At 27.5% G+C, this 12,562-nt stretch overlaps 1 protein-coding gene across 2 annotated transcripts in view; it reads left to right on the forward strand.

Moving 5' to 3' along the window:
- Positions 1 to 493: 493 nt before the first annotated feature.
- The window catches only part of LOC100198758 (latrophilin Cirl), a 60,376-nt gene continuing 48,307 nt past the window's right edge, over positions 494 to 12,562 (forward strand). Inside the window, exon 1 of one of the 2 annotated variants that reach the window (XM_065813320.1) lies at positions 494 to 745. In XM_065813320.1, coding sequence (XP_065669392.1) covers positions 688 to 745 — 58 coding nt within the window. In that variant the 5' untranslated portion in view covers positions 494 to 687. Of the gene's footprint in view, positions 750 to 12,562 lie in introns of both variants that reach the window. The other variant, XM_065813321.1, reaches the window with a different exon arrangement.

Consider the following 12,562-nt stretch of genomic DNA (forward strand, 5'->3'; position numbering starts at 1 on the left):
TTTTTATACTTTTGTCCAGGCACTGGTCCTCTGTGTCCTGCCAACTACCCTGCAGATTGGAATAACATAAAAGTTACTGAAAAGTGTTCATTAATTTTTTATATCATTTTATAAAACAAAAATGATTTGAAAAAATTCTTTTTTTATTTATAGAAAAAAGCTTTTTTTCGTATATATAACAGATAATTTTACAATACCATTATACCAATGAAATCTGCTACAGCAACAGAAAGCATAAAAATATTTTAAAATGGATACCAAGAAATCATAAAAAAAAAAAAAAGAAAATTAAAAAAAAACAACTATTTTTCACTCATAAACCGGGTCTCCTGTCCTAACGAAAATAACACATAAATATATAACATTTTTATAGTTACAAGGTTAATGCGCTTACATAGCCGCCGTCTGATTTCAAGAGCATCATTAAAATCTTTGTTATTAAATTTTGTATCACGTTGATGCGTTAAAATCTATTCACAATGTTAATTCAATCGTATAATTAAAAAAAAATAAAGCATTAACTTCTTTTTTAAATTACTTATGATTTTAATATCATCGCCGGTATTTAAACTTTTGCATGTTTAAGATAATAAAAAAATAAAAATAAAAAGTACCGAAATGGCATCAAGTGACCGTGCAACAATTGTCATAAACAAAATAAACAACTGCTATGATACCGAGTGAAAAATGCTTACTTTTTTTGTTTGGCTGGTTTTTATCTCTATAAAATTAGTTGATGGGTACAGTAGGTTGCTTTTTTCAATTCTTTTTTTATTATTACAACAAATGAATTATTTTATGTTCAGAAAATAACGAATCTCGAATGAGTATGGGTACTCTGAATTATTATGATAAACCATTTATATTATTATTTGATTTGATAGTGTTTTTTGTAAGGAAGAGAGCTCAATCTTATATATATATATATATATATATATATATATATATATATATATATATATATATATATATATATGATTGAGCTCTCTTCCTTACAAAACACACTATCAAATCAAGTAATATATATATATATATATATATATATATATATATATATATATATATATATATATATATATATATATACATATATATATATATATATATATATATATATATATATATATATATATATATATATATATATATATATATATATATATATTTCTATATTGATCAAATACGGAAATACATTATCAAAAAAGTGTTATTATAAAAAAAAAACTATTTGAATAATAATTTTTTTTTTGTTGGATAGAACTTGTTTCAAAGTTGTCATTTAAAATGGTGCTACGATTCGAATAGGTTTTTAAAATTTTAATCAGACTGATTTGTCTTAAAATAAATCGTCATTAATTGCTTTTATGTAAAGTTTTTCAGTTAAGGTTATTTTATACTTAAGGTTTCATTAAAACTCTCTTTCCAATAGGTTGACTTAAGATTTTTGTTAAATCACTCGTTACAATAGATTGACATGAGATAGGAGCCGCTGAAAACGGTTAAAAACCGCATTATTTTTTTTTTTAAAAGTGAATTTTGAATTTCATATAACCGTATCAGTTGAGGACCAAAACTTAGTTTAATGAAGTTTAAAATCTAATTATAAATTATAATGTTATTTAATGTAAATGATTTTTTTTCTTTCTTAAAAGTTAAATTCCCTCAACCAGAGGTTTACTGGGGGATGTTTTTAAAAGTATATATATTTCTGCGCTCTTTGATTTAATGTAAATCATTTTAATGAACTTTAGAGCAAAAAATGTTGCAAATTTTTTTTTCAAGAAAGGATTTACTTGGTTGAAATTTGTTTAAAATCCACTCTGATTGCACTGACACACTCAAAACATGCATATATTCCAATTTATAAAAACTCCGACAAATAAAAAAATGCCATAAATAATATTAAAATTTTTTGTTGTAAAAAGTTTTGCAATTTTATTACATTCAATAAAAATAGCTCAACATGGTGGACATTTTGTTCAGACACAACTATTCCTGTCTTATTCATGTTTTTATGCATTAGATGTTTGTTTGGATGTATTACCAAGCGAAATCTTCTGACTGTTCAAAAACTCCTTGAGAATCTGATTGTGTATTGAGAATCTGATTATGTTAAATTTTTTTTGAAAATAAATCACAAAAATGTAGTACCAAGTAAAGCATAAAATCCACAAACTTATCTATTTTTTCTTTATAGGTTATATTAAATTTTATTCCAAAAAAGTATTTAATATTTTGTTTGATATAGTAAAAAACAAAAGCTAACCTAATATTAACTTACTAAAGGTAATATTACTAAAATATTCTTTTAACATGATATAGAGCGGGGTAATATCAACTGTTCTCTACCTGTACAAGTTGAATTAAAAAAACTCGCTTTAAAAAATTTTGAAAACAATCTAAAGCAAAAGTAAATTACCTTTTTCAAACCTCAGGTTTTCAATGCATTTCAGATTTTCCATTGAAGAATAAAGTGTCGTTTCTTCTAAAGACCTTAAAACTAGTAATTTCTATATAAAATTAATTTATTCTTATAAATCAATATTCTAACAATTTGTCTAACTTAAACAAATTATTTGGCAATTTTATTTGATTAATTTATTGAGACTAATTTGTATGAGTTTTAATTTAGAAAAATTGTTAAATAATATTATGTGATATACGTTGAAGTTGTTCCAATTATCCATTTATCAACTTGAATATGTTCCCATTATATGCTCAAACATGTTATTGGAGTTTTAACTTCAAATTTAAATAAAGTTGGTAAATAAAAACAAGTTTAATACTAGAGCAAAGTTAATAGTACTAGTTTAATACTAGAGCAAAACGTAAAAAAAAAAAAAAAAGGTAAACTTAATAGTAACTTTGAAAAAACAAAAAGTATTCCAGTTCTCTCTAGAATACCGCGGTCCATACCTGTTTAACAAATTAGTTTCTAAAAATATCTTAACAACTCTTCTGGAAAATATAAGATCTTTTAAGCCTAAACTCAAAAAACTTGTTTGATATACAAATAACTAAACTCTTGATTATTTAATTTTGTTATGCTTCGTTATGCGAGTTTTTTTACTTTCGACGTCAGTATTTGTTTTTTAAGTTTACATTTGCTGTCGAAGTAAATAAATTACTTTCACAAACATAAACAAGGTTTCTGAATGAAGATTGTACTGATCCTATCATCAGAATCTTTTACAAGCATGTGTATATAAACTACATCAAAACATAATCAACAAAATAAAACGTAGTTAACAATAAAAGTTATAAAGAAAATATAAAATTACAATTAAAAAAACCTGACTACATCCTCCATTAAGATAATTAAATTTTTTAGTATATATTTGAAAATGGGAAAAATAAAATGCATGTCGAAATTGAACAAAACAATTTTATTCCAAAGATAAGGTGCACGATATGCAATATAGAACTGATTAAACTTGGTTCGACAAAAGGGCTCATGTATAAAATTATTGTTTCTAAGTGTATATTTATTTATTGGTTTCAAACAAAAGAGATCTTTAAAAACGGGTAAAGATATGTCATTCTTCCACATATACATAAAGCACAAAACATTAAAAATATTGAGGTCATAAATATTGAAAACTTTCATTTCAATAAAACGTGGTTTGGAATGAGTATATCAATCCACAAAGTTTATTAAACGGATCGCATGTTTCTAACGGCAATAAAGACATTTTAACTTACTTTTTTCAGTGCTTCCCCATGCGACATTAGCATAATTTAAATAGCTATGAATTAAAAAGTAGTAAAGTTGAGTTAGACTTTTTTTACATATATATATGTTCTGGTTTTATATAAAAGTCCAATATTTTTAGAAATTTTTGTACTAATATAGTCGATATGCGTTTTCCATGTAATGTTTTCATCAAGAAAAACACCTAAGAACTTTGTTACATTATGTCTTTTTATTTCAACATCATCAATAAAAATTTTAGGCAAACTTTGGGGTAAATAAGCTTTTTTAGAGAAAAGAACCCAATTTGTTTTTTTAATGTTAAAAGTTAGTTTGTTGCATTTAAACCATTTGGATATACTCTTAAGTTCATCATTCATAGTATAGAAGAGTTTGTAAATGTTATTATCGGAAAAGAATAAGTTAGTGTCATCAGCAAACATGATACTCATCAAATTCGAAGCTTTATTTAGATCTTTTATATAAATCAAGAACAATAGTGGCCCTAAAATGGAACCTTGTGAAACGCCACATAAAATATTTAGAAATTTATTTGGATGATCATTATTGCTGAAAACAAATTGTTTACGGTTGGATAAATAACTTTTGATAACTTTGAAATATATTCTATAATATTTTAGCTTTTGTAGTAAAATTTCATGATCGACAGTGTCGAATGCATTCGAAAGGTCGATGAAAACACCTAATGTATGTTTAAACTTTTCAAAAGAATTAGAAATTTCACGTACAAATTGGATAACTGCATGTTCTGTGGAATTATTTCTTTTAAAGTCGATTTGATAGTTGTATAAAAAATTATTAGAATAAAGATAATAACATAATCTATTGTGCATAATACGTTCTAGTGTTTTTGAAAATGTGGAGAGGACAGAGATAGGGCGATAATTACTGATATTTGTTTGATCACCTTCTTTTAAAATTAGAGTAACCTTAGCAATTTTTAGTTGTTCAGGAAAAACTCCTTGGCGTATAGAGGCTCTATAGACCTTAAATAGTATATCTTTTAAGTATTCAAAACATTCTATGACTATATTACAGTTTATGTCATCTGCTCCGGTTGATTTATTTTTTTAAAGAGTTTTGAAAGCTTTTTCAAACTCTTGAAAAGATAGTTCAGAAGACAATTCGTTGGAACTTGTGCAATCGTCCACTTGTACTAAAAAATCTCTAAATGTAGCATTTGTATATGGAATTTTGTTTGCTAGTTTGGGACCGATGTCAACAAAGAATTTATTAAATTCATGAGCTATAGCTCTTGATTCGCATGTATGTTTGTTATCAACTATAATTATTTTGGGGAAGGAACCTGAGCATCTTTTTTGTCTACCACTAATTACATTCATTATTTGCCAAGTGCGTTTTGAGCTATTTTTAAATTTATCTATGAGTCTTGAGTAGTAATTTTTTTTCAAGTTTTTACGAACTTTTTCAGATAGGTATTTGTATTCTTTATATATTTTTTCATTTGCAGATGATTTCGTTTTAAGATATTATATATAAAGCTTCTGTTTTATTTTTGATGATTTTTTAAATCTCCTGGTCACCCATGGGTTGTTTATATTTTTTGGATTTAATGTTTTTACAATGATAGGAAAATTAGCGTCATACACGGAATAAAATGTTTCAAAAAAATTATCGTAAATTTTGTCTGCATTATCATTAAAGATAATATGCTTTCAGTGTAGGAGTGATAATTGTTTTATATTGGTTTCGTTAAAAGTGCGTATTTTAATTTTATTTGATTTGGTTATATTTTTAGAGTTTGATTTAAGCAACAAAAGTATTGGAAAATGATCAGATATATCCGATTTTAGTATCGTAATCAAGATTTTTTTTTATCAAGTCAAATAGCCAATAATCGGATGGAGCTAAATTTGTTGAGTATGGTGGGTGGCGGTTATTGTAATTCCAGCTTGGTTTAGACAATTTGTGACGGTTTGAGTTACATGGGGTCGAGCGTTATCATGGAGAAATTTGAAATTTTGAGTGCCTGTTTTAGGTTTTTGCTTATTTATTTCGCATATAAGAGGTTTCAAACAATTTTTTATATGATATTCGCTAGTAATAATGTCTCCCTTTTCAACATAACCCAAATGAACAACATCTGTTGTTTTGAAGAAGATGTAGAACATATTTTTCGGCTGAAACCTGTCGCATCTTACTAAAGTTCATGGACTTTTCCCTTCACCAACCCAACTAGGGTTAGCCGACTTGTGTCCAACTTGTCTCAAATAAAACCACGACTCATCCTATTTAATAATATCACATAGTCTCCATGGGCCGTTTCTGGAAAGGGCTAAATTATCTTGCCTCAACTCAGTTCTTGTTGATTTTAAAACGATTAATCAATGTCAAGGCTTCATTTAAATCATGTGTTACATGCGGATTTTCTTCAATAATGGCTCACCCACGTTCAATATTCTTAGCTGTATACGTGGTTTGAGGATGCCCTGAGCGAGGATCATCTTTGAGACTCTCTACCATCTATAAATAAAGTAGCCCACTAGGCAACTGTACTATATTTTGGAGCTTGGTGACCATGAACTAATACTAATTCATCGGTTATGACTTGTGCTGAAACTCCAAGTAGAGCACGGGTTTTAATATATGCTCGATATTCAAATTCTTTCATTTTTAATTTTTTTCTTTTAAACGTATATAATAAAGTTTAAATAACTTTTTTAATAAACATTCAAAATTTTTCAACAAGTCCTTAAAATGTTCACAATTAAACACAGTTTATAATGATATTTAAATATTTAATTATTTCCTGTCTCATTGTATCTTTAAAGATGAAGTTCTATGAACGTCACCGTAAGGAAGGAGGCGTGAACTTCCTGGTTAAATGCGCTTCCGCGGTGCTCTGTGACAAGACCGTTAAGTCTTTTTGGGGCACCTAAATAACTAAAAAAAAAAAAAAATTCTCTAACGATCTAATGTTTTTATCTAAGCATGTTTTATTGCGTTACAATGAAGCCTAAACAATCTTCTCATCATCATGATTCACCCACCATCACAAGCTTGTTAATACGTTAGCGGTCAGGTGTCAATATTGCTTGCGCAAAAATATAAAGTTTGGTTGACGATTGCTAGAGGACTTAGATTTAAACATTTTTTTTCATTTAAACGAAAATATAAAATTTTTTCTTATTAACTATGAGGTAGTATTGTTTAATTACATTTAATTGAAAGAACCAAATTTATTTTTACAGAGCCGTCCCGAGATGGAGAGGAGAGAGGCGTAGGTGAACAGCTTAACCCCACTTGAAAAATTTAATTCAAAAATTATTTTTTTAAATTTGGACACAGGAGGGGGAACCAACGAGGATATTTCTTTTAAGGCCTTAGTTGGCAAACCCCTTTTTTTCACCCCTTACTCCCTTCAAAATTATTTCGCAACCGCTCGGTTTGCTCAGGTTTTCACAGAGTAAAGAAATATTGAAATAATTCTATTAATACGCCTTCACGCCAAAAAAATTAAATGTTGTACTTTTATGTAAAATTTTAAGGTGTTATAACATATTTATGTAAATAAGTTTAAAAATTGGTTTACTAAAAAGAAAATAAAATGACCGTAACGTTCTTAAAGACGTTATATTTATAATAAACTAATTTTTTCCGGATTTTAACTTAGCTAAACTTATTTTCATAAACATGTTAAAAACTTTTAAAACAAGTATAACCCTTAGATTTTTAGATTAAGACATTTTATTTAATTAGATATATTAAAGTTGTCCTATGAACGCTTAATTTGCTTATTTACCAACTTAATGCTTAGTAAACTTTAACATGTAATTTAAATTAAATATATTTTAATAATTTTCCCTTTATGTTTAAAGAAATTTTTTTCTTGAAGTTTTTGGATTTTAGTTCACTAAACTTTTGAGCAATTTAGTAATTTAGTTTTAAACAACTGACAAATAACGATATCGGCTCTATTTGATTGATAACTTCTGTGAAAGTAACTATAGTTACTTTAAAATTGTGTTTGTCTTGTGTTGTGTTGATGTACTCCACAATCTTTTACATATAATGATTTGAATAAATAAAATAATTAAAAAATAAAAACTTATTTATCATAAAACGTATTCAAATTAAAATATAATTACACAGATATGTAAACCATGCAGAAAGAAAAGCATTTTTTTTAAAAGAGAGATTAGTCCATTTTTTTTTCAAAATTGAGTTTTTTCGACACTCGGATTCTTTATTGAAAGTTGTACAAATCTAACTATTTTAGTAAATACAGAGAAAACTTAATAACTTTCCTATTAATAAACTATTAATATACTTATAATAAAATAAATTAATAATAGTAGAGAAAACTACTATTAGTTAACTATCAGACGAAAACTACCACGTTAGTTTTCGTCTGATAGTTAAATAATGACTGATAAACAGTTCAATTACGTACTTGTATTTAACCTATTTTATCGCATTTAGCAAAAAGAGCCTGTTCAATACATAGCAAATCTAGTTAGAATTGTGTTCACTCCACTATAGGTGGCAAAACAAGTAAAGAAATTCAGCTGCAAATTAACATCAACATTTTTCTCAACTTGAATCAACTAGTGAAATCAAAATAGCATCTGTAAAAATACGTAATTTACTTCCCTATTCAAAAGTAATATAAGATTTAAAAAAAACTTTTTTTAACTTATCTTTATCAGTTTAATTAGAGTCAAAACTTACATCTTTTTGCTTTCAAAGATCTTTAGTAGAGTTTATAATCCCATGCTTTCTTTTTAATACCGGCATTTCGGGAATACATTTACCAAGCCCTTAATCAATCCCGGTATTTTGAAGTTCCTGTTCTCAAAATATATTAACATACTATTTGAGTAGAATTTAAAGAAAATTTATTACATGAGGCTATTACATTTAGATTATAAAAACTATTTATTAAATTAAAAAGAAATTCATTGATTTTATAAGTTCATAGATATTTAATTACCAAATTATAGGAAGTTCATTTTTTTTATAGAAATGATATTCATATTTAACTATTTTTGATTATTTTAAAAAAATTGAGGAGACAGAGTACATCAAAAGTTTCTTTGCCCAAATGACTTTTTATTTTAGTTAAAAAAAGTCCAAGCGCAGAAAAAGTTCAAACTCTTAACTGTTAGGTTAAGGTGGCTACCGACTATTTAAATAAAATCTTTAAATGAACCCTTTTATCCCACCATATTTAAACATTTCAATTGCATAGGAATCAAATAAGACAAAAAAATACAAAAAAATTTATAATTTTAATATTACGTCATGAATTATGCGCATAATTAACTCAAAAATAGCATATTTTCTAACAAGGATAACTAGTTGCAGAGTTTTCCAAATTAAGTGAAACTTTTCAAAAACCTTGCTTCTTATATAAGCTGTGTGCTGAGTTAAAAATAAAATTGATATTTTTATTTAATTCTCTGAAATTTACAACTTAGTATAAATCCCTAAAAAATGTCCCCATTGACCCAAATTTTAATTTGAATGGGATACCATAGTATATATATTTTTGACTCAGCACATTCATATAACTGAGTAAAAATCTCTGTAAAAAATTTCAACGAAAAATATTGAACAAAACCATAGATATCTTTGTTAGAAGGTAGAAAATCTTTAAATGGAGAAAAACGCATTGGAAAAAAAAAATTCAAAAATAAAAAGCTACAAATTCAAATATGGTCTGATTTAGTACTTTTGACCAATGTCATTTAGCTTGTGAATAACTTAACGGTGTAGATAAAAATTTGGTTAAGGTACAGTAAAAATATAGGGAAAAAGTGCATATTAATTCTGAAGAAAAAAATTCCAACTGTCACTAAGGGCGTTGCTAAGGAACTTTTTGATGTTTACCCCTTTTTAAGAAACGAAATAAGGTCAAACTTATAAATTTTTCTTCCATTGTTATATATTTAAAAAAAAAAAGATTTTTTTTTTAGACTTTTAATAGTGGGTAGCCACCATAAAAAAGTTTAAACTCTTTTAAGAAGTTCTTAAGGTCTTATCACAGAGCACCGCGAATGAGTATTTAATAGGAAGTTCACGCCCCCTTCCTAACCGATGTCGCAAAACTTGTTCAGCGGTGGGGTTTGAACCAGGGATCCTTTGTTTCTGAGGCAAGTGCGCTACCACTGCACCACAGCTGCTAAATATGTCTTAATGCGTCATTGTTTGACTCAGTGGCGTGGATAAGGTATTTTGATGCTTTAGAAAATACACTTTCAAGCATTTTGCAAACTCTAAATTAAGTATGTTCATGCTTATGTCAAACGAGAATACTTGCAACCAATTTTGGTTTTTAGTTTTTAGTTTAGTTTACTTCGCCGTTTAAAAACGTTTACGAAGCACAAAAGTATAGAAAATTATGTAAACAACTAGAGAAAAAGAAGACATAAATTATCTCAGAGCCCAATTAGAAAAGCTTCTTAGAGCCTGGGAATAGAAATATATTTAAAAGATCACCTCAGCTACCCCAGAATTGAGGACATTGATTAATTAAAATATTTTTTTACTATCTTATACTAAATTAAAATCATCAACAGGTCTTAAATTTCATTTAATAATCTTATAGTGTTTGAAAGTTATAACCATGTAATGTTTTCTATTTATCCAAAAACGACAAGGTTTTACATGGTTATTTTACATAGTCAAAACTTACGACGGTTATTTTACATGGCCATAACTTACGAACACTAAATTGTTATTAGATGAAATTAAAAACCTGTAGATGAACTTAAATTTAGTAGTAGGCAGTAAAAAAATAACTTTAATTACTCATTGTCCTCAGATTTAGGGGATGGGGTAGGGGTGATATTTTAAGGCTATTTTGGTTCCCAGGCTCAAATCACCGCAATTTTTTGAAAAACATTCTCTTTGGCATGAATAAAAAGGGACAGTTTGTCCTGGGTGGTGTCCAAATAGCCCCAAATAAAAAGAGTTTCCAAAAAAAATAGGTAATTCACTAATAATATATGAAAATCTAGAAAAATAGGGCGTCAATAGGGTTGCTATCTCAGACGCCGTGAAGGCTCTCGCCATCCCTGATCCTTATATGTCGTTAATTTAATACATTGTTGCTGGAAATTCATTTTAGACTTTTTCAAACTCTTATTTATACAAAATTTTAGTCTTCGTGCTGTTTTAAATGAAAACATGATCAAAATGATCGATTAATGTTCAAAATCTGTTTGTTTTCAAACTAAATGAAAATAAACCTCATTTATACTCTAAAAATAAATTTGGATTTTTTCTGTAAAAAAAATTAATACAAAACTAACTTCTAGTTTAACTGCTTTTTTTCACACAAAAAGTTGAACTAGAAATTAATTATGCATTATCCTTTCCTGCGTTCAAATTTATTACTTCCTATTTCTAAAGGAATTTATCTTTTAAGTAAACTTAAAAGATAAATTCCTTGCAACATAGAGAAACAATTTTTATCTGCAGCAGTAATATCATAAAATCCTGCTTAAAAATTTCGTTAAGATGTTTTAATTGAACGTTATATTTGTCACAAACTGCGAAACGATAACAGAGAGCAATGCTTGCATCTGCAAACTTTATTATAAAATGCAATGCATGACGCATTTCCGCAGTTAAAACTCTCCAAGATATTTTCACCATTACACCATTTAAAAAACTGCATGAGATATATTCACTTAAGGAGGGGGGGGGGATAAAAGCTGGATTAAGGGGCCCCAAAATAGTTTTAAGTACGTTTTTTTAGTCACTTTTCAGTCAATTTTTTCAAAATTATTTATTTGAAAAATTATTGGGGTGGGGGGGCAAATGCCCCTGCTGACCCCCTGGTTGCTACGGGCCTGCACTTTACACCGTTTGTGTCAAATACTTGTGGCTCGTTATACAACATCTTGAAGAAGGCTGCTCTTAAGTATAAAATCAAGGAAATATTCTGCTTTTTCTGATCCAGTCTATTTCGCGTAATTTCTTTTTCGACAGGAATAGTCATACCTATGTAAATGTTTTTCATTGCTCGTATTGTATTTGGAGCATCAAAAAACTTCCATAACTATTTTCAATCAAACACGGAACAAGGTGTTTACTAGTAGAGTCACTTTCTTTATAAATTTTATTTAAGTTTTTTAGATCTTCAGGTACCGTATCATTGTCTGAAGTTTCTAATGATTTATTTAAAACACTTGAGATAAAACCTTCACTCAAATCTGTGGATTAAGGTAAAGTTCTCCTCAATTTTCTTTTTAAATTGAAAAAATGGTATTATGTATTAATAGAAAATATATATATTCAATCTTGGGACCTTTCACATTTCTCATAATGGCTGATTCTTGAACGCTGATTAAAACACTTTTTAACAGTTTGATGGCTCATAAGTATTTTTGTAAGCAATACCCCCTAAATTTTTTTAAACCATTAAAATAACAATGGGATACCCTTTCTAAAAACAATAAGATACTCTGCGGGAACCTTTTATGTTTTGAGATTAATGTATTTAAAGTAGGCCTCAAATTCAAAAATGTGTGATACCAGCTTATTTTTAGACTAAGAAATAGTTTTCCCAGTTTTTTTGATTTTTTTTTGAAAGTTCTACATATACTTTCTTAACATAAAAAAAAAGTTAAGATAAAGTTGCTTCATTGAATTTAGTTTAAAGATCACAAAATCTCAATAATGACTTCCCATATGTTAAAAGGTCAAAAATTTGACCGACTGTAACTCTTTAAAAAAAAAATTACCATGCTTCTTTTTTTACCCTATCAGCATAACTATATAAAAAAATTGAGCATGATTCAAGGATATTACTTATGAGCATGGCCTGATTCTGGTTTTTAAGTCTAAGATAATTACAAATTAAATGTAAATATAACTTTG

The sequence above is a fragment of the Hydra vulgaris genome, chromosome 12 (assembly GCF_038396675.1).
Source record: "Hydra vulgaris chromosome 12, alternate assembly HydraT2T_AEP".
Taxonomy (NCBI): domain Eukaryota; kingdom Metazoa; phylum Cnidaria; class Hydrozoa; order Anthoathecata; family Hydridae; genus Hydra; species Hydra vulgaris.